Source organism: Semicossyphus pulcher, unplaced genomic scaffold, assembly GCF_022749685.1.
Source record: "Semicossyphus pulcher isolate SPU_LCO1_2020_fin unplaced genomic scaffold, fSemPul1.0.p SCAF_8, whole genome shotgun sequence".
NCBI classification, from domain to species: Eukaryota; Metazoa; Chordata; class Actinopteri; order Labriformes; family Labridae; genus Semicossyphus; species Semicossyphus pulcher.
In genome coordinates, this window is record NW_027211759.1 from 27,747,411 (window position 1) to 27,769,118 (window position 21,708).

Consider the following 21,708-nt stretch of genomic DNA (forward strand, 5'->3'; position numbering starts at 1 on the left):
TGAAATAGATACCAGTCGGTCAGTGCCAAATCAAACGGTGAGTGAGTTATAGCTGAAAAAAAAGGCTGCTATGGTCAGACATTACAGTTTAGTTAAAATGGAGAAAAACAATAAAACTTAAAGCTCATTAAACAGTGATAAATAAAGTCTTCCTGTCTCACCTTAGTACAACAACCGCCATAATCCTGTCTCCTTTCACACCTGGAGGTGACTTTTAGGGCCTTCCTGTCACCAACTATCATCAGTCTTTAAGGACAGAGTTTGGATACTGGGTGATCAGCTGTTAATCACTCTGCCTCCACATTAAAGTCATCATCTGGACGTGCTTTAAAAAGAACATCTGATTAGACTGAAACTTCTGTATGTGTGGAGTCCCGCTGTTAAACACAGATGGCAGCTATCAGCCGATTGAGAAATTAATGGAGGATTGTGTTTTCCAGAAATCCCTCGCTGCCGTGTTTTTTTCTCTCTGTTCCTAAAGCGTCTCCAAGCAGGCTGGGAGGATGTCCTCACCGACTCGAGTCCCTCCCTTTGGAGTCTTGAACTGTGGTCAAGTTATTGTCATCAGTTATTTTTAAATTCCCCATGACCTCATTTGGATTTCAGACACAAAAGCAGACCTTGTTTCCTGTTTGGTTACCAGCACTTGATTCTGCAGACCGAAGCTGTTGTATTCTCTGCTCAACGCTCAGATGTGTTTGCCCTGAAAATACAAACACAAAGCAGACAGAGCGAGAGAGGGAGAGACAGACAGAGAGAGAGAGGAAAAGAGGAGTAAAAGTCGTTCCACATGTTTGTCTAAGTCTGTGGCAGGAAATGTTCTGGTCTGGTCCGGCCCTCCTGGAGTTTGTTAGAGCTAATTAGCTCAGATAGATGATCTGCGCCGGCCCCATCTACACCGTGTCCACAGGAAGCAAAATGTTTGATGCTTTATTCAGGTGTTTGTAGAAACACTGGAGAGGATTGTGCGGGTAACTAAGGTGTCACATTAGGTGTTTTATAAAGCCTAGCCCCAGTTAGTTCTTGGTATGTATAAACATTTATTTCACGTCCCAGAAATCAGCATACAATGTGTCTTTGGAAAACACCGCTGTTAGAAAACTAAACTTCATCCCAGAATCATTGAAAACATTTCTGAGCATCTGGGTGAAGTTCAAACAAAGGCTGCAAAATGACTGACGTCAATCTCAGCTGGACTTTACTTTAGAATACATTATACCTGCTCAAAATATATTGATCAGATTTTATTATTATTGTGTCATGCATGAACAATAAGTCCAGCATCAGGGCCTGTGTCCATTAACGCCACTTTTTGCACTGGCAGGTATATTTTCTATACCTCAGCGCTAAATCGCCCTCCGCGTCAGATGTTTTTTCTCACTGCGCTCTCAGTTGAAAATAGTTTAACTTTTGGAACACCACTGTGCTCGTCACTGTCACTTCTCCCTCACCAACCAATCAAAATCAAGAAGGGGCGGGACTTCAGATATCAACTTTCAAATAAACCGTCTTGATGTTTCTTCAAAGCTCTAGAAGCAAAAGTGGCCATCTTGTAAGCATTTACATAACGTGAGCATGTTAGCATGATGACACTAGCAGCAACTGTTGCAGCCTCACAGAACTGCTAGCATGTCTGCAGACTCCCGTTCAAAGATCACCAGGTTTATGTCAGGCTGTCTGACCCTGATGAAACAGAAACAAATCAGAGGCACAAACTTTTAGAAACCAAGATATCCTCACAGTTGTCCTCCTTCATCAATAATGCTCCATAAAAGGCACAAACTGGGTCTATAAAGAGCCGTGCATCGTCCCTAAGCATGTTCCTGCTCAGCGCTGACACACACGACAGCCTCCTGGAGCGCTGCTGTCAGGCCTGGAGATTAACTGCTTGTTTTCAGAGCGGCACTTCTCGCTCACCATCAATACATTGACGTTATCTGCTGGTAAATCTGCAACAAGGTCAGAGGTGAACTAACTGGCACATTGCTTATGTATCGCTCTGCAGGAGTACAGCAGGATGCTCTTGTTGTCCAGTGCCCCAGAAGGCATGCTGTATATTGGATTGCATATGTTAAAGGGCGGAGTATTTCACTGTACAAGAAGGGTTGTTATTTTCCTCATAAAGAGCTGCATCCAACCTACTTAGATATATCAAGCCTCCTTCTCTGTTTGTAGCTGCTCCCCTATCTCTATGTGTGAGCATGTCTGCAGAGCACCATCCACAGCGACTCCGCTCCAGTGGCCTGTGTAAGACATCTGACAGTTTGAATCTCTCACACCGCAGGCCTCCACCTCTCAGAGTTCTTTAACTCCAGTCACAGTGTGAGTGTGTGTCTGACTTGGGCAGTTGAGTCTGAAGCGATCCTCACTTATAATTGCACGACATGACAGAGGGGATCCTTTACGGCACACAGATTAGAGTTCATGGCCCAATGCTTTCAGCTGCAGCCACGTCACTGCAGACTTGCTGTGCATAAATATTTTGAAAGGGATGGAAAGATGGATGGGTTGAAGTGAGAGAAAGAGAGGGAGAGAAATCCCCTTCATTCATCAACATAATTAACAGCCTTGTCCGGCAGCAGAACAGCACAATGTATTCAGACAGTAAATTCCTGCTTGTCACATTTCATTGGAGCGACATCACAACCAGACGTGTCAATCCTGTTAACCAAGTGAGGCAAAGAAGGTGTTGGGTTAAAGGTTGGAAAATAAAAACAGTAGAAATAAATGAGGTCAGAAGAAATGCAGAAGCCTCCGCTCTGCTCAGAATCACTCCTGTATTTCCTCTCTGCTCGTCAGGGAGTTACCGTCAAGCTCCTGTGAAAGACGAACCACGATGGCTTTTCACAACCGACACAGGCTTCAGCCATTTTCTCTGTTCCCGGTGTGTTCAGAGAGCTTGTGTGAGGGTGAGGCTGCGTCTGTCCAGGGACCCCCTGTCTGACTTGAAGTGAGAAAGTGAGATTGGAGGGGAGCAGAGGTAGGAGTGAGGGAGGAATAAAGAGGCTATTTTTAGACCGGTGTTGCTGTAGAGCGTGCACATCGACTCTGAGACGTGCACCTTTCTGAAGAGGAGAGTCGACTGCAGCTGTTGTTGACGGATATTATTCTGTTTTTTAAAAAGTAAATGACAAATCTACTGAAACACAGCTGCTCAATCCACCACAGATTTGTATGTGTTCCTGTTCCTCCCCACGTTCACCTCTACTTGTACACTTATTGAGCAGATATCAGCCCAGAGCAATGATCCATACAGTGAGTGACATGCCCCTGAGTCATATAGATCTCCTCTCACCAGCTTCTATAATTATCCTGCTGAAGCCCCTCAGGGCCTGCTGTGGCCCTGGCCTGCTGCTGTAGAACCAGGTTACTATTGACTACAGCTAAAATAAACAACAGACTCGGCACACTTGAACCCCATGTGCATAAACTGTCACACTCCAGCATCCTCGTGCACAAGTATGACAGTATTAGACCCACTGACTGTATTTAAAAAAAGGATCACGTCTGCAGCTCCTCTCGCTGTAGAAAAGTAAAACCAGAAACGCAGCAGGAGCCCCATTTGTCAACAGAGCTGTCAGTCATGAGGCCACGCCTCCTTTTTATAGCATCAAAAAACTAATGAAAAGTAAACTTGTCAGAAAAATGAACACTTGGACATAAGTCAGCATGATAAGAACTAACTATAATGACAGAAACCATGTTTGAGAAAAATGTATTTGACGTGTATTTTGATTTTATAGTTTGACTCATGTCCCATCTGTTAACATGGAGAAGGTGGGCTTTATGAGCTATACTGCAGCCAGTCAGCAGGGGGCGATAGAGAGGGTTTGGCTTCACTTATGAGCTGTGTCCCAATCCACGGGCTGCAGCCTTCGAAGGAGGCCGTCCACGGAGGATGCTCCATTCATAGCCTGTGTAGACATTAAAGCCGAACTGAAATGAGACGGTCTGGTCTACCCTTGTGTCACCAAAGGCTGCTCCTGTCGCCTAGCAACAGGTAGCTAGCAGGCTAACTAGCTAGCATAACTAACGTTGCGTAAGTTAACCTATTATTTTAAAGATCATTTGTTTCCAAAGCCCTTTGGTTTTCTTAAACATGTGTATCTCTAGCTATTCGATTGAGTTTAAACTTTTTGAAAACATTTTAAAGCGCATTCCTCGGTCGTTTCAAAGTCCGCCATTTTGTTTAAATTTGCACCCAATACATATCGGGATCCTTCATGGTCGGGGAAACGGAGGACGCATTTGCCGGTCGCATCTGAAGGCGCGGCTGTGACACAATCGGCCTTCAAATACGGCCTTCGAAGGCTGCAGCCCCTGGATTGGGACACAGCTATCGGGAGCTGTCATGTCGTCCATCATTTTATAGTCTACTAATCTCTTCTGCATCAGAGCCAGCTTTAGCAGATGTGTCGTCTGTCCAGGTTAAGATTTATATTTCATAAGTGCACCTTTTGCCTCCTTCATTAAAAATGTCTGCACATGTGATAATAGCCGTCTGCACTTGCTGCCTCTGCCCCGTCTGACACACCTGACCGGTGTAATCCTTTCTCTGTTGACAGAGGGCGAACCCATTGAAGCCATTGCCAAGTTTGACTACGTTGGGCGCTCTTCCCGAGAGCTGTCCTTCAAGAAGGGCGCCTCCCTGCTGCTGTATCAGCGGGCGTCGGAGGACTGGTGGGAGGGACGGCACAACGGCATCGACGGCCTGGTGCCACACCAGTACATCGTGGTCCAAGACATGTGAGTGTATAGATATGACTTAGTAATGTATTAATGTATCCAGTGAATTTACAGGAGTTTGATTTACGGTGCAGTGCAAGCAGATGAAGTGATCCTGATGTAGGAGTTAAAATGAAATGTTAAAGGTTATAATTAAGGTTGCACTTATCTTCAGACTCGTGAATGATCTTCTTTGTTTGCATATCAAGAAGAGGAATCGTCTTTATATTCAAGCAAAGAAGATACTTCATGCACATTGATTGCATGCTAAATAATAACCCTGACTGGTTACTCTCTATTGGCTGATCTTAAGTTTTAGTGAAAACACTTTTGAAGGGAAAAATGTGATTGTGATGAGCATCACATGCCCTTTACATAGATTAAAACTCAAATGTGTTTTAGCCTTTCTATAGAAGAAGGTGGAGACTAAAACATGTCAGCAGTTATAATGCACAGTCACGGTCCCCTGAGGGTCAGTCCCACGTGATTCATCTTGTCAGTAAGTGAAATGTTTCCTGTTAAACATGGTAACATACTCTGTCTGTAAGTGAAACTCGTGTTTGTGCAGGGACCAGATAAATTCAGTAATGATGTCTCAGTTACACGATGTGATAAAGAAGATTCTGCTGTCATTGAACTCAGTGGATTATATTGTGATAAGTGTGCGTACACCGAGAAGGAATAAGTCCAATCATATGGAGGTGGTGTCGGGTCTCATTGACGAAGTGCCTGACCATGTTAGCATGCAGATGTTAGCATTCAAGCTGCTAAATGAGTGATGAGAATCCGTCTCTTTCCAGTGATCAGATCATTTGGCTCTCATTAGCAAAAACAGACGACTCTTTCAAACTCTTTATTTAGTGTCACTTCTGGTTTTTACTACTGAGCCAAATGTAACAATAATTTATGTAATGATTGGTAAGTGTCCACTTGTATCACTTCAATCATTCAATGTAATCGTACTTCCCTGTGCGTGTGGGCCTCCGTCAGGGTTGTCCCTGTCACGATTCTGTTTGTGATTTTCATGGACAGGATCTCAAGGTGCAGCCGGGGGGAGGAGGGTTTCCAGTTTGGGGACCTCAGGATTTCATCTCTGCTTTTTGCAGATGATGTTGTCCTGTTGGCTTCATCAAGCTGGGACCTCCAGCAGGCATTGGGGCGGTTTGCAGCCGAGAGTGAAGCAGTTGGGATGAGGGTCAGCACCTCCAAGTCTGAGGCCGTGGTTCTCTGCCAGAAAACGATGGATTGCCCCCTCAGGGTGGGGAGTGAGTCTTTGCCTCCAGTGAAGGAGTTGAAGTATCTCGGGGTCTCGTTCATGATTGAGGGTAAAATGGATCGTGAGATTGACAGGCGGATCGGTGCAGCTTCAGCAGTAATGCGGGCGTTGTACCGGACCGTCGTGGTGAAGAGGGAGCTGAGCCTGAAGGCAAAGCTTTCCATTTACAGTCGATCTACGTTCCATCCCTCACCTGTGGTCACGAGCTGTGGGTAGTGACCGAAAGAATGAGATCGTGAATGCAAGCGGCCGAAATGAGTTTCCTTTTGAGGGTGTCCGGGCTCAGCCTGAGAGAGAGGCTAAGTAGCTCGGAGATCCGGGGGGAGCTCGGAGTAGAGCCGCTTCTCCTTCACATCGAAAGAAGCCAGTTGAGGTGGTTCGGGCATCTGATTAGGATGCCTCCTGGAGGTTTTCCGGGCAGATCCAACTGGAAGGAGACCCCGGAGGTAGACCCAGAGCTCACTGGAGGGATTATATATCCCACCTGGCCTGGGAGTCCCCCAGGAGGAGCTGGAAAATGTTGCTGGGGAGAGAGACGCCTGGGTCAAGCCTGCTGCCACCGCAACCCGGCCCCGGATGAGCGGAAGATAATTGATAGATGGATAATCATACTTTTTCTTAATCCAAAGTTTTATTACATGTTTTTTATTTTAGTCACCTGTGAAACATAAAAGTCTCAGCATGCTTGCCTCCTAATGTTTTTAGCGAAGTGAGATAACCCTGGAATATTTAAAACAAAAACTTCTGAACAACTGAAGTAAAGAAAAAGAAAGCCAGCTCTCCTCATCCACTCAAAGGAGCCGGTCAAATTGTTGGTGACAGAGACATTAGCTCCACTCAGAGCCTCTGAGTTGTGTCTTAAAGAATAATCCTCCAGCTCTCCCCGATGACGTCCTTGTGGGTTAAACAACACACTTGTCCTGGCTGACTTTGCTCTGTATGAGTCTGTGGGCTGTCAGTCGACTGCAGGCTCGTTCATAAGGGACCTTGTCCTGCTCGCTGCTGCTTTCATTCATCTCCAGGGTCCTCAGCCAGCCCCTCTGTCACTGTCTCCCACCCTCAGCATTAACAAGCAGACACTCTACCACAGCGAAGGTTGGTGCCTAATGGACTGGATCCACTGTCTCGTTAGGGTTGGAACAGAATCGCTCCAATCACTTAGTAGCTGGCAGATAAAATGGACATTTAGAAGGCCGTTCCCTCTTTCCTCCTTCTTCCCCTGCTCCTGTCCCGTCACTGTGTCTCCATCAATAATTCACCAGGAGGGCCACTGCTGTCGTCTTAGGTAATGAAAGAGCAGGGGAATTTACAGCTGTACGGGTTGTCCCCCAGCTTATTCACTTCCTCCTCTATATTTTAACGGAGCAGGCCGAGGAGTGTGAGAGCACACAGGGTTATGATCTCAACTTGTCCCATTAAAGAGCCCAGAATAAAAACACGCATAGAGACGTCTGAGAGACCACTTCAGCCCCCGACGTCTCTCTCAAGACTCGACCGTCGACCAGCTGTTTGAAATCTCTCACGTCTGTCTGTAAATTTGTTTACTCTCAGCTCTGCTTGGGAGAAGAGCTTGTCCTTGCTCTGTGTGCATTCATGTGGACACACTTAAAAAGGACTTTGTTTTATGTCAGCTCATGCACGTCTTCAGAGGCAGCAGTGCAGCTCAGTAGCTCTGATTACTGCCACCTGACAGGCACCAACTGTACCCACCATACAGACACACCTCACTGAAAACCATACAGCCAGTTGGTGTGTGTGTGTGTGTGTGAGTGTGTGTGTGTGTGTGTGTGTGTGTCTGAGAGGCCCGGACATATGACTCATCTGACTCTCTGGACCTTGGGGGACAGAGAGGGAGACGTGCTGACTCACATGAAACTGATATCAAAGCCTGTCATCCAACAACCGAGCAAATATGAAAGATCAACTGATTTGCTGATTTCTCCTTTTTTCATATATTTTTCTGTCACTTCCTCTTCCTCTGTGCCCCAGAGATGACAACTTCTCCGACACTCTGAGTCAGAAGGCTGACAGCGAGGCGAGCAGCGGCCACGCCGGAGAGGAGAAATGCTTGGGGAAAGACATCGGCTCGCCCACTGACACCCGGATCTCTGAGGCCTACATCACCAGGTTGGTTAGGAATGACAGGAGCATTTTGTATAATCTATAAATGTCTGAAAATGTTTTAAAGAAATCACACAGTGTGTTGGAAATGATGTGTGTTTGTCTGTGTTGTCCAGCAGCAGCAGTGATCTGTTTGGAAAAAAATGTTATAATTGAAATGAGGCCTGCACGGTGGTGCAGTGGTTAGCGCTGTAGCCTCACAGCTAGAAGGTTCCTGGTTCGATTCCCGGTTCAGACGCCTTTCTGTGTGGAGTCTGCATGTTCTCCCCGTGCTTGTGTGGGCTCCCTCCGGGTGCTCCAGCTTCCTCCCACAGTCCAAAGACATCCTCGTTAGGTTCACTGGTGACTCTGAATCGCCCGTAGGTGTGAATGTGAGCGTGAAAGGTTGTCTGTCTCTGTGTGTCAGCCCTGTGATTGACAGGTGACCTGTCCAGGTGTAACCCCGCCCTTCACCCAATGACAGCTCGGATAGGCTCCAGCACCCCGCGACCCTGAACAGGATGACCAGTATAGATAATGGATGGATGGACTGCTGCTTTACAGTCATAGTCACTGAATTTAAAGCTGCGGTGAGGACCTGTCACCTGTGTGTTGATTCTGGCGCCCCCTGTGGACCTCTCATCTCCATGTTTAAGTGGTCCTGCTTTCTTTAACAGTCTACTCACTTTCAATTTCTGCCCTGGAAAATGTAAAACAAGGCAGCGTGTAGTTAACCGCTTCGTCTGACACCTACCCCCCCGCCAGCAGTTTCAGGCATATAGAAATAATCAATCTTGTCGCCAATGGTCTCATTTGCTTTGTAGGTCATATAGAGTCATCAGAATTAATTTCAGTCTGTTTGATAACCAGATAAAAACTCCTCACAGGAGCTTTAATATTCTGGATAACCTGGAAAAGGTCACAATACCTTTTTGTTTAAGGTTTTGCAGCATTTTCGAGCAACTTTCTTTGTTAAAAAGTTGGCATTTAAGGATTTATTTGCAGGAGACAGAATTGTTTCAAGGTTTAAAAGCATCCCACTGTGTGCCCACAGCACATCTTGGAGGCAATATTGGCTTTATTAAAATGAGAGACAACCAATTCAGCAACAGCTGGACACAGTCTGGCAGCAGCACGTCTGCAGCAACGTCAGTGTCTCGTCATCAAAGATGCTTGAAGGGGCCGTATCTTTTAATTAATACTCTCATATTCTGCATGGGTGTCACATTGTTGGGTGCTTATTGTTCACAGTGAAAAAGTGAAAACTGCATAATTCTGTGTCTTTCCAGCTGCAGGTTTCTACGTAGAACCTTGTTTTCGCTGAAATCGACCAATCGTCATTCACCTCAGGCTGCCCTCTTGCACGAGCTTGTACTCGAGTCGTTGTCAAGATTTCAACTCACCATTCTGATACCTCCTGCTCGTACATATAAGGCCGAATAACCGATCCTACAGCAGCCGTGTTTTCTACAACATTGGAGTGACAGTGCAGTGCGGCCGCTCCCCACGTGGGATCACACACATCGTGGCTAGGGTCGGACCTTTGCATGGCAAAGCGGCTTGTTTGTTTCAGGAGGAAGGAGAGGCTCCGAAAAATATAAAAATTTAAATATTTCTACAATTTTTAAAATGAAACAAACTTGAAAATTTATTGCAAAGCTAAAACATGTCCCCTTTTAAAAAGCTTCAGGTTTGAACACAGACACACAAGAAGACTTGATTATTGTATCTGAATGAAAATATTTTTTGTTCCCAAGCTTGCACTGAGAGCGGTTTACTAGCATCTGATTCATCTGTTACATGAACATGACTGAAGTAAGCTGGAAAAACCTGTGCAGCCTTTTCCCGCTCTTCTTTATTCCCAGCAACCGGATGCTTCCAATTTAAAGTCTGAGTATTAAAAGCCCATTTCACCGTGTTGGTTAGTCATCAGCTGGTCCCACTGGAACATACTGTACACACACGCACAGACACACAAACACATCCAATCACACCTCAGACTCTCTGGCAGCCTGCTCTGGGTGTGTGCCAGTGTTTGCCTCCTGCTCGTCTCTTCTTTGCAGCCTCTCTGCTGCTGGAGTAGGCGACCTTGAAACGTCTGCTACTGGCTCTTGCCAAACACGTGAACAATCTTATTCAGAGCCATACTCGCTCCCTCTGCCTCTCTGTTCAAATGTTGATGACTCATACCAGAGGCAATGTTTACACCACTGCAGGTATTTGTATGCATGTGGAGAACAAATCTGAATGAATCATCTTTTTCAACGATCAATGAAGCTCCTCTGACTCCCAAAGCCTGCCGAACAACACTTCCTACCTGTCACCGGCTCCCGGGTGACCCCCACCTCTCTCTTCTTCTGCTGTCTACCCCCCCGCTCGCCTCTCTGCTCGTTCATTCAGACAATCCTCGCAGTGTTGAATCATTTATATCCTGAGCTTTATTTAGATATGCTCTTCTCTTAGTGTTCTCCATGAACAAATGCACACCAGACGGGACGAATAGTAGAGTTTGAATCACACTCACAGAAACACAATATTAAAGACCTTTATGTTGGTGCCTCTCATCGTGCGGAGGCTGCACGTTGATGCGATCGTACAGGTGGTTAATTTTCAGTTTTAAGGGAGAGAAACTCTTTAAATGTCTTGTGATTAACTTTATTATACGTCAAAGAGTGAGCAGTCAGTGTGATGACAGTTTGCAGTAAGTTTCCTGTTGTTGTCACTCTTTAATTGTGGGTCTGCTGTTATGAATGTAGACTGCTCCCCCTGCAGGCCGTCAGCGGTATCTGCAGTTGTTTACTATCCCAAATGTCTCACTGCAGTCACAAGAAGAAAACATTCTTCTCTCACCAGGCGCATCAGTCTTCATCTTTCAGTGTGTAAACTATTATCTGCAGCTATTAGTTCTGTCAAGACTTTTTGTGTGCACATTATTTCAGTGCCTTACATAAGCACACCTTTGGATTCACAAGTAGTTTTCTGATGCGTCTGGGTAGACAGAGCAGCACAGTGAGTTTGCACAAGGAGCTGCAGTTACATTCCCTGAGTCCTTCACATCCGTATGCATTATTGCTTTTAGTTTTGAACTCAGAGATGTAGCTGCCTCTGAAATCTTAACGAAGATGGAGGAGACGGCGAAACTCTTAAATGAAGCCTCTGACAACACAAGTGATTAAAGGATGACTAATTCGCCGCTTGTTCATCGTGACACAGAGCCGATAACGCAGACAGAAAACTAATTCAAATGTTTGTTGTGACATTATTGATTTCATATTGTAAGTTGTCTTCAATGTTGCAGCTAGAGCAGGAAGTGCTTCTCTATTGGCCTTTTATGGAGCATCTTAACCCCTTCCTAGGAGTAGATGTTACTGTGAAGGAACATCATGCGTTACTCAGCAAGCATGTGACACGTGTTCATGTTCGGCTCTGTCTCGCCGTGTTACAGGTCTTAGATCATGTATGTATCCGTGCTGGTCCAGGTTCAGACAGAGGACAGTCTTACTCAGAGGCAGCTGTAGCTTCTCCCTGTGAGCTTGTTTTGTTGCTCTGATGAACCACAGGCCTTCCTCCTCTGGCCGACAGCCAGGTCGGTCCACTCTACCTGCTCTCCAAATAAGCTCGTCTGAGCCGTTCGCCACTGACGTCAGGGTTCCTCTAACAACTAACTAAAGATTGCTTTTTTTTTTCGAAATTGCTAAATGTTTGCTGAGGATCCACTACGGACTACTGAGGATGCAGCATTCCCACATGATATAGAAAACCTTGTGCATCTGAATTATGTCGGTTAATAGTTTAGGAACTATAAAATGTTTTTATAGTTTCTAAACGTTTAGATATGAACGATGCAAAGTGTCTCAACAGCTGCTCAATGTGTGTAAGGTATGTGGTTAAATGTTTAAAAATGAAAGAAGTCCTGAAACAAATATTTCCCTCTCCCCCCTCTTACATTCCAGCAGGCACAAGAAACGATCAGATCCACCTTCTCGCCGCCCCCCTGCCCGCCCCAGTGATGTGCACTGCATGGTGCATCCCTCTCAGCATGCTCATGGCGGACACGGAGGCACCCCAGAGATGGGCTCCCCGGTTCTAGGCCACTTCAGCCCTCGGGACATGCTGCGGAGCCGCAGCCACATGCCCATGGACAGCCCTGAACGTCGGCGCCGCACCGGCCACGGCAGCCTGACCAACATCAGCCGCCACGAGTCGCTGAAGAAGATGGAGAGCCCCCCGATCCGCCGCTCCACCTCTTCGGGCCAGTACACAGGCTTCACTGACACCCACCACCACCACCACCACGGCGGCAAGCCCCTCGACCCGGAGACCATCGCACAGGTCAGCGCGGGACGAGCGGCGACCCGACCGCAGCTCCCTCCACCATCAAAGCCCTGCCCCGCCCTGTAAAAACATAGTCAGTCCCTGTCTTCTGCTTCCTCTGGCTGCAACTGTGTCTGTGTGCTAAATACACGCAAAGACTAGCTTCACAGTCAGGCAGACTGCAGGGAGCGTAGCCTGACAGTGGGACAGTAGATCTCCTGTAGTCCTGCTTGTGAGCATGAAAAACTGAAATATGAAACACTACTAAAGAATATTGATGCTTAACTGGAAACAATTTGTTTTCAAGCAGACGTAAGTGTTTGCATCACCGCTGATAGGAAGGTGGTGGCTCTAATTTGACCTGTACAAACAGTGAACGAGGTGTGTAAAGAGTTAGAAAGCAGAGGTCACAGAGAGCACTTAAACTGTGCTGGGCTGTCTGTCTGCCTACTGGGAGCATGCTCAGATGAACATATCTTGTGATCTCTGCAGCTCCTTCACTATCCAAAGTCATCAGCATGCAGAGAGAGAGCTGCCGGTGCAAAGTGACACTCTGCTGAGTCTCTGCATGTATAATGCATGCTTGGTGTTTTCTTAAAAAGCTGTCACTTGGGTCCTCTTTTAACATCGCTTTTTGTGTTTCCTACCATGCTGTCCTCTCCTTCTCTCGCGTCTCTTTGCTGCCTGTTGATTCTCACTCTTTTCGTTTCTCCATCGAATCTTCTCTTTTAGTTTTCTCTCATTTTAAACCTCAGCCTTCCTGTCTCTTACTCATCTCCATCAAAGTTATTATCCTCCTCTCCTACCTCTCCTCCTCTCTCATACACACTCTGTCTGTCTCCTGCAGGACATAGAAGAGACCATGAACACGGCTCTGAATGAGCTGCGTGAACTGGAGCGGCAGAGCTCAGCCAAGCACGCCCCCGACGTGGTGCTGGACACCCTGGAGCAGCGGCAGACCTCTGGCAGCAGCGGCGGGGGTCCGACACCTGCCAGCTCCAGCGAGTCCCTCAGCCCAATCCACGGCGTCATGCTGAGGTCCACTGCCAACACCGAGCCGCCTATCCGCCGCAGCACCAGCTCCTCCAGCGACACCATGAGCACCTTCAAGCCTGCGGTAGCGCCCCGCATGGGGGTGCAGCTCAAACCCCCCGCCTTGAGGCCCAAGCCCATGGTCCTGCCCAAGTTGAGCCAGGCCTCACAGCCTCACGCTACATCCCCTCAGGACCCTCTGGACAAGTCCTGCACCATGTGACCTCTGGGACAGGAACCAGAGATGTCAAACAAAAACTCTCAAACTACTTCCAGAGTGCTCCCCGTGGCTGCACTCCACGGATATACGACAAATAATATCTCAGAGCGTGTAAAGTACATGGAGCCGGACAGGACAAGATGTTTCCTTGAGGAGTTTAAAAGCTGAAAATGAGATCTGAAAGAGGACTCTGACGGGAGAGACCGATGTAGGAGTTATAGTGTGGACAGATGAGTCAGTCAGATCTTCTGCACAGTTATGTGTTAATATGCTTAGGTTAATATTATCTAACTAATTTTTTTTTTTTAATCTAAACAACAAATCACAAAGGCTTCCTTACAGGTTTTAGAAAATGTACACGAGTTAGTTTAGTTTACAGACGTTCATGAACAAACCGGGCTGCATGCAGCTCCTCTGTTTACCACTGAAGCTGCAGCAGAGCTCGATGAAGCTGCAGCGACCAGAGCGGCTTCCTCACACAGATTTTTAGTGTTTTTTTGGCCCTTACGTAGGAGGGCCCATGAAGGTGTTGTGGACTGGTTTAAAGGCCTTAATGACTTTGGGATGTAACTGATTTCAAATGTAGAATTCTATTATAAAGGTGCTGTGATTACCGGGACAGAAAAGGTTTGAAGGTTGGACTGATTACGGGCCTGAAGAGCCCAAAACAACTAACGGTACTGTGTTAATAGATGAAAGTACTGATAGCAGGATGCTTTTTTTCACTAGCTTGTAAACTCGCATCTTTTTGGGCAAAGCCTCCCGTGTGTTGTGTCTCAGAAATGTACAAAGATCACCTCTGTGCTGGATTCACTCAAATCAGTTTGAACATATTTCCATATTGCCTGGACTGAGAGATGACGATTGGATAAAACCACTACTTCGCTATGAACTTTGAACCTTTCCATGCATTCTTGCGTCATGATTTATGGGTGACATATGACTAATACGTTCTGCCTTTGCATCTGTAGATCCTAAGGGGAACAGTGTGGAAGAGTTTGAAGACAAATCATCTCCGACTGACACATATGCTATTGTACGGTGTGGAAGACGTGCCACAGCTTCTTTTAAGCCTCTCTTAGCTTTATCTACCCAAAGACATGACTGTGCAAGTTAGAGCATGGATGTTGACCCTCCATTTATTCTCCATATTGACTGATGTGTACAGACTTGTGGCAGCACTCTGTGGGAGTGCTGCAGGTAGCCATGGACCTGATGACTGTTAGTGTAAAAGGCTCCGTTCCTCCTGCTTCCTGTGCTTCTCTTTGTCTCTGAAAACGGCTGCTTGCTTCGTGTCCTGCTAGGCTGTTTTTATGTGCAGGTGGGAATAATGTGATGATAGATGTTAAGGCTTTGTCTGCGGACATGTGGCCGATCTGGAAGGCTCACGCAATCCGTGATGAACAGCCTGTGTGGGTCAGCTCATACGTGTCGAGGGCATGTTATAATTTCAGATGAAGCAGCCCCATACCGTGTTTGCTGTGTGACTGCACCTCCTGTGTGTCTCCTTTAAATTAACCCCTGTACTGTAGAACTAACTGAAGTGGGTGCATGTCTTGTGAATGTTTGGTTAGCATCACAATACACAGAAAACACGTGGTGTGCTATGATTAAGCGATGCTCTCTAACAGCAGGTTTACACTATCTTTGACTGTGTGTATCATAATCAGAGAGATGATTGGTTTCTCACTAACTTTTCTTTATTTTTGTAATCATTTCTGTTCTGTTGGTTTTGTTTCAGAGATGTAGAATAAATATGCAGAGATACAGGTGTCCCACCTACAGTATGAAGTGTGTAATTGTCACTATGTTCACATCATCAACAGTAGGACTCAGTTATGCCGTCTGTAGGCTTTAAGCTACTCTGTGGTGTAATGTACATCTGTGGTATGTACTTGTGAAAGTGCCTTTGAAAATGTTTTAGAGGAACTTGTTTCATCTCCATGTCAGAAGCTGTTTTTTGAGATATTGCAGTGCAGGAAGAAGAACATGAATAAGTAATGATTTCACTTATATGACAGAATTAATAATAAACAGCTTACCCATTGTGACATTGCACTTTTCTGTATATACCTGTATATAAGGCATGTAACATCCTAACATTTAGAGTTCTTTGAGGGTTTATACCTCCAAGGATTTCTTTCTAATAAAGGAAATAGTTTGTAGAGTCTGAGGTGGATTTTTTTAATAGGAAAAATACCACAATGTTAAAGTAATAATCTCGAAGATTTTCATGTAAGTAAATGTCTGTTAAGTCTCTACCTATCGCCAACACAATGGTGATTGAGCCTATGGCCCACTGATGCTGGGTGTCTGCTGCGACTCTCGCAGCTGCTTTTCCGCTCTCTGCAAGTGTTGCGAGTAAACAGTAATCTACTATGGCTGAACAAACAAAGAAAAGATGGATGACTACAGATACAACTTCAACAAGAAGTGAAAATCCAAAGAAAAACAAAACAAACTCGACGCTCAGATGAAGCAAACAGTCTGAAAAGGAAAGCGACCGTCAGCCAGGAAAATCAAGAGTTACAACCGGAGCCGACCGTGGACGTCACACATGCAGCACTGTCTGGATATCTGGGAAGTGTGCTCCCGCAGTTACAGCTTATCGTCATAGATGCCGCCAAAGAGAACGAAACTGAGATCTTTGAGATTACAACTTACTAGAAGAAAAAGCACCAAATTCAAAGAGTGGAGAAAAGTTATCCACTAAATGTACTTAAATGATGCAGAATGGCCCCTTTCACAGTCTCGTCACACATAGATTACAGTAGAACTACTCATGATGAATAGCATCTGTTTAATCTGAAAATCTTACAGTATCATAAAATGGTTGTATTTAACTACATGAGAAGCACCTCTAAATTACACTACTCATTGTGTAGAGTAAACAGTCAGTTGGCATCGCGTGGGCTCTCTGTGTGCCTCTATGTGCTGTGTTCAGGTATGTGTGGCAGCTTCACTGGGATTCTGTGCTGCCCAGATCTGGCTCCAGCGTCAGCACTGTTTGCAGGCGTAAGAGTGGCTCTCTGTGTGTTCCAGGCTTTACTGTGGGCCTTCAGGGCCATCTGGGAGGGACAGAAAAGAGAGAGCTCATTGTTTTGGATGCTGTCACACAACAGTTTTCCTGCAGCTGCACGGTGGCTTGGTGTGGTGTCATAAAAAGGACCAAAACATGCTTCAAACTCTTGTCCTGTTTTGGTGGCAGAGAATCCTGGAAGAGAGCTGACTGCATTTAGAGAAAGAAGACAAAATATAAAGTTTACCTCAGAAATCCCAACCCTCCTCTCCCAAGTGTGAATGCTCTGCTGCAGCTTCTTGTGTTTGTCCTTGACGTGAACGTACTCGATGATTCCAGGAGCATGATAGTCTGTTATCTGGCGGTTCAGGTGCTGGTTTAAAGTCTCTGCCTTTGAAAGCTCCTGATGAGGGAGAACATTAAGGAAAAAGGGGATGGGGAATACAAGGAGAATTAGGTTAATGACCTGGAGATAAGTTCGGTCAAAGCATTTTACTCTGCTTCTTTTAAGAGACCAATGGACCAACAGTGTTTGAATTTCAGTTCAGTTTCAGCTTCTGACAAACCTCCTGAGCATGCTGTATCTTCTCCTCAATGTTCGCCAGTATCTGCTTCCTGTTTGTGATGTCATTGCTCAGCTCCGTGGACTCCTGTGTCACACTTTGCAGCTTCTCCTGTCGACACACACCCACATTTTACACTCTGGAGCTAAAATCAAGGTGACTAGCTACACTGACAACTCTTTCATACATCTATAATAAATGACGCTGAGTATTTTGTTTGTCTCACACATATTTCTAATGAGTTACCTTTTGTGAAGTGAGGACTTGCTGGACTGTCAAATTGTTGACCTGACGTTCAACCACATTTTTGTTGAACCTTTGCTCATCAAACTCTTGGAAAACTTCCTAAAACAGCACACAGCACTGACTAGTTTAAAATAAAAGCAGATCATGATAAAATGTCTTCTTGTAATTTTCTTAACCTCTTCTGGATAAACCTTTAAAAATGAATGTTCTACCTTATACTCAACAGCTTTCCCTGCTTCTATTTTCTGCTGAAGCTGCTGCTGGAGCTTCTTCTCCTGGACCTTCAGGGCCTGGTTCTTCAGATGAAGCTTCTCAAACTGGGTAACCTGTTCAAGGAACATGATGGACATGTATGGATAGGAAAAGAACATTCATCAACAAATGTACAAAATTAAAACAAAAACTCACACAGAATAAAAATAGATTGTGTTTTTTGCTCCAACTGGACTCTTCCTGCGAATAAAAAAAGAGTGTGGATATCAAGGACGCAAAAGAATGAAGGCATGCTAACTTATGCTGAACACCTAACCTGCTCCGGAGCAGGTTATGCTGGAGATAAGAGATCAACCTGAACTAATCACCACCCAATGACCAATCAGGTCTCTTGATTTAGGAGCTCTGTGAGTAGATCGTGAGAGGGAGGAGGGAGAGAGAGCGGAGTAACACTTCCGCTTTATCATCATGGTCGGCGTCACCTATTGATCATGCTTTACTGATATACATACAACAGAGACTGATCACAGCACTGAAGCCTTGTATGTGTCATATTTCGAAGATATGAAAGCTTTAAATTGTGGTTTTATAATTATTTTTATTTGCTCCATCAGTCCGTTTGATACGGCTGGGCTGAGAGGAGTCTAAATCTGTCATTAACGCCTCATAGATACAACTGTGTGATTTATTGTAATACACGTGTTATTATAATCAATATATCATGCTCTACACACAGTCTGAGGTCCTTCCTGCATTCAGCAGCTGCAGCGGAGTCGATTTCAGTCTGGATTAACTTCTTCATATCTTTCTAAAATCATCGTTTATCTGGCTTTGTAAAACATGCCGATCAGCTGACGGCAGACTTGTCCCTGTGTGTGACTGGTCATACGCTGCAGACTCCGCAGGTCGGTGTGAGACAAGGAGATTAACTGCACGCTGCAGAAACAGCCTTTGTTTACATTTTCCACATAAAGATTGACAGTGAGTGAGACGTTTGACTGTCTTAAGAAAACAGGAGGAGATTATTCATCAGAAAACACAACATGTACATGTACGGGACAAGATCAGCAGAGGAGATGTACAGCTTTGTCAACAGGGGGCGCCATAATCAACACAAGTTCCTCACAGCTTTAAATGACTTTGAACAGCTGCAAACATAATGACATGTTTTGGTAGTTAAGTTAAAATAAGTACTCCAGTTATGTTTCATTATCTACAGTAAATTAAAGGAACTTATTTTTACCTTTGACTTGTCTTCGATGTACTGGAGCACCTTCTCAGGCTCCTTTACGCCCCACCTGTTGTCCTTCAGAGGTTTGAGCAGCCTGTGTTCAAACTCCCTCTGAGCCTTCCTGACTTCTGACAGACGCATTTCTGCCTCCTGCAAAGAGGCCTGGAAAGAAAAACCGTTCTGTAAGTGTGGGTGTTTTTTGTTTGTTTGCTTTTTATGTGTGCAAGAGTGTGTGGTTACCTTGTAGTGATCCTGAGTCCTCTCATATCTCTGTGTGAGTTTCTCGTGGTCTTGTTGAGTCTCCATTACTTCTCTCTGTGCCATATAAAGCTTTTGCTTCAAGGTCAGCTGTTGGAGGCGCTCTGATGTGTGGGACCGGGACTTTCGCCTCCGTCCACGACCCTGACAAGTGCACACACACACACACACACACACACACACATATATATAAAATGATGTGAGGCTATCAGGAGTACAGTGCCAGGTGAAACATATAATCACAATAGCTGTTGAGTTCTGTATCTATAGCAGTAAGAAGTCTTGTCCTCGGGTAGCACTTACTCCACCCTCCAGCTGGGATGCTCCTGGTGCCCCTGCACCTGCCTGGGACACCAGGTGCTGAGGATCAATGCGGCCGATAAACCATTCAAACAGGTCTATCTCTGCCAGGAGGGCTGCATTGGAACGCCTGGGGTGAAAGTGGAAGATGAACAACTTTAAAGTCATCTGGAGAAACATACATGTTCAAAATGATAAAAGTGTGAAGATAAATACGGGCTGGGTGCACAGTTTTTCCACAATTTCCCAGTTGGGGATCAATACTGTCTGTCTGTCTGTCTGTCTGTCTGTGCCCTTCACAAAGACTTGGTTTCGACAACCAGGGCTGTCTGAACTATAGGAGCCTGAAAGAGCAGATCTCACGGAGTCACACTGTAACGGAAGCAGTCCTGAGGAGCCTCCTCTTCGACGAAGATAAAATAGCCATTAAAGAAGGCAGGCAGAGGGTCAGAGGGAGTCAGATAGTCAGCCCGGACAGTCTGATAGTGGCTAAAACTAGTCTGCGGCTCTGTCAGAAGAAACCTGGAGAGTGTCCACAGTGCGACGGGTTACACCTGTGCAGGTTCTATGTTTGCGGAGGATGCACGTACGGGTAAGTAGCTTAGCTCTCTGTTGTCAAACATTTGGAGGGTTTGTAACTGGTATTTTATCATCAAACTCGCAGTAGGCCTACATGGTCTATGTTGTATCAGCTGTAGGCTGTATCAACAGACTGTACAGACAAAGATTATGATGAGAGCAGGAAGGAAATGGGTTGCATACCTTTTAAACTTTAAATCCCTGCACACCCACACAGGTATGTTCACCTTTGTTTTCAGATTAAACCATTCCAGTTTACAGCGGACCAATTGGGCGTGTGCACAGACTGACATGTCCTACAGTTTCACTATGCATCTGCTGCGGCAGGACAACTCACACCATACAATTGGTATGTTTGGTGACTTGACGTCATTCACAGTATCTATCTATCCATCTGTCTGTCTATCTATGTATATATAATTAGGTTTTTGTTTCTATCTGTTGATTAAATGCTGCAGAATTGTGTTGAAGCATTTAACAAAGTAGGAGCCACTGAGTATAGTAACCTGAGAGAAGTCAAACCTGTAAGTGAATTAAACTATTTTAACTTAGATAACATAGTTGTGGTGTCTTTGTTGTCCTGTATTCATGTATGTGTCCATGAAAGGATCCCGAGCCAAGCTTAAGAGTCCCTTTTACCATAGTGGATGCATAAACACTGTAAGAATATTTACATATTTGTTAGTATACCTGGTATACACCTGGTTCAGTAATGATTCTAACCAAATCTCATGGTAAGTTTAAAGAAAGTCTTCTTCAGGTTGCTAAAGCTGAAAGTTAATCATAAATGTTAAGAAAGAGAGTTGAAAGTGTTCACAACCTAAACACCTGTCTAGTTTCAATTATTAATTCGCCTCTAATAATCTCTCTAGGAAAATAGAAGAACAGCTGAGGTGGCTATATTTAGCAAAGAATAGTTTTAAATGTAAAATACCCTATTAAATATAACACTAGAAAGCTTTCGTTTTTGTTCAGTACTGTTTAGAGGTGACATTTATAACCATATTTCTCAACGACAGAACTAGCAGCTAAAGTTAGCGAGCTCCCCTAAAACGGTAGAGCCTGAAAAAGTTATCTTCACGTTAGCAAAGTTCAGAGTTAAAGCTGTTTTGACACATGCGGCTATTCTGGTGTGTCTTTTTAGTTACTTTAGTTCTTGGACTCGGTTGTAGAGAAGTTCTTTTTGTTCTTTTGTGACTGCGTTGCCTTTTTCCTCCATTACGGACCGCTCAGCCTCCGTGGTTGCAAGGGTACACAGATCACCTGCGTCGGTTGCTAGGGCTTAAACTGCATTCACGTACTGGGGGAATAATCGGAAAAATAAGTTCCCGACGGGGAAAATACACATGAAGCGTCTCTGAAGTGAAAATGTTCAAAAGTTAATAGACGTCAGATTACTCAAAAAACCGGAAAAGAAAATGTTGGTTGACGGTCACAGTCTTCTATTATTCACGTATTGTCGTTAACCTTTTGACTAATTTGTCAAGTGTAACATGGTTAACGGTTATAACCGCGAACTGCTCAAGATTGAATTAACTAGTTTAGTTTTTAACAATAATAAACACAACATCTTTCATTGCGTCCATGTCGTTTTCATATTGTAAACACCGAAGTCTGAAGAATGACTTCTTA

The 21,708-nt window shown here is 45.0% G+C and overlaps 2 protein-coding genes across 4 annotated transcripts in view; one reads left to right on the forward strand and one right to left on the reverse strand.

The window, feature by feature from the left end:
• Nucleotides 1–14,931, forward strand: part of srgap1a (SLIT-ROBO Rho GTPase activating protein 1a) — a 91,928-nt gene extending 76,997 nt beyond the window's left edge. For 2 of the 3 annotated variants that reach the window (XM_069685788.1, XM_069685789.1), the window contains exons 19-22: nt 4,566–4,746; nt 7,991–8,128; nt 12,055–12,433; nt 13,263–14,931. In XM_069685788.1, the coding sequence (XP_069541889.1) occupies nt 4,566–4,746; nt 7,991–8,128; nt 12,055–12,433; nt 13,263–13,670 (1,106 nt within the window). In that variant the 3' untranslated portion in view covers nt 13,671–14,931. Of the gene's footprint in view, nt 1–4,565; nt 4,747–7,990; nt 8,129–12,054; nt 12,499–13,262 lie in introns of all 3 variants that reach the window. The other variant, XM_069685790.1, reaches the window with a different exon arrangement.
• A 1,574-nt stretch (nt 14,932–16,505) lies between these two features.
• Nucleotides 16,506–21,295, reverse strand: cfap263 (cilia and flagella associated protein 263). Its single transcript, XM_069687215.1, has 9 exons — nt 21,225–21,295; nt 19,501–19,627; nt 19,180–19,341; nt 18,952–19,101; nt 17,672–17,821; nt 17,496–17,594; nt 17,253–17,360; nt 16,934–17,089; nt 16,506–16,735 (listed from the first exon to the last, which is right to left on the reverse strand). The coding sequence occupies exons 1-9, from the start codon at nt 21,293–21,295 to the stop codon at nt 16,595–16,597; spliced, it is 1,164 nt and encodes a 387-aa protein (XP_069543316.1). The 3' UTR covers nt 16,506–16,594.
• Nucleotides 21,296–21,708: the final 413 nt, after the last annotated feature.

Bases quoted from the DNA above. Each gene is read 5' to 3' on its own strand.
- cfap263 (XM_069687215.1), bottom strand. From the start codon at position 21,295: ATGGAGGAAAAAGGCAACGCAGTCACAAAAGAACAAAAAGAACTTCTC. The intron at 19,628-21,224 runs GTAACTAAAAAG...CTTTCACCCCAG, and splicing joins AACCGAGTCCAAGAACTAAA to GCGTTCCAATGCAGCCCTCC. The intron at 19,102-19,179 runs GTAACCACACAC...TTTTCTTTCCAG, and splicing joins GGACTCAGGATCACTACAAG to GCCTCTTTGCAGGAGGCAGA.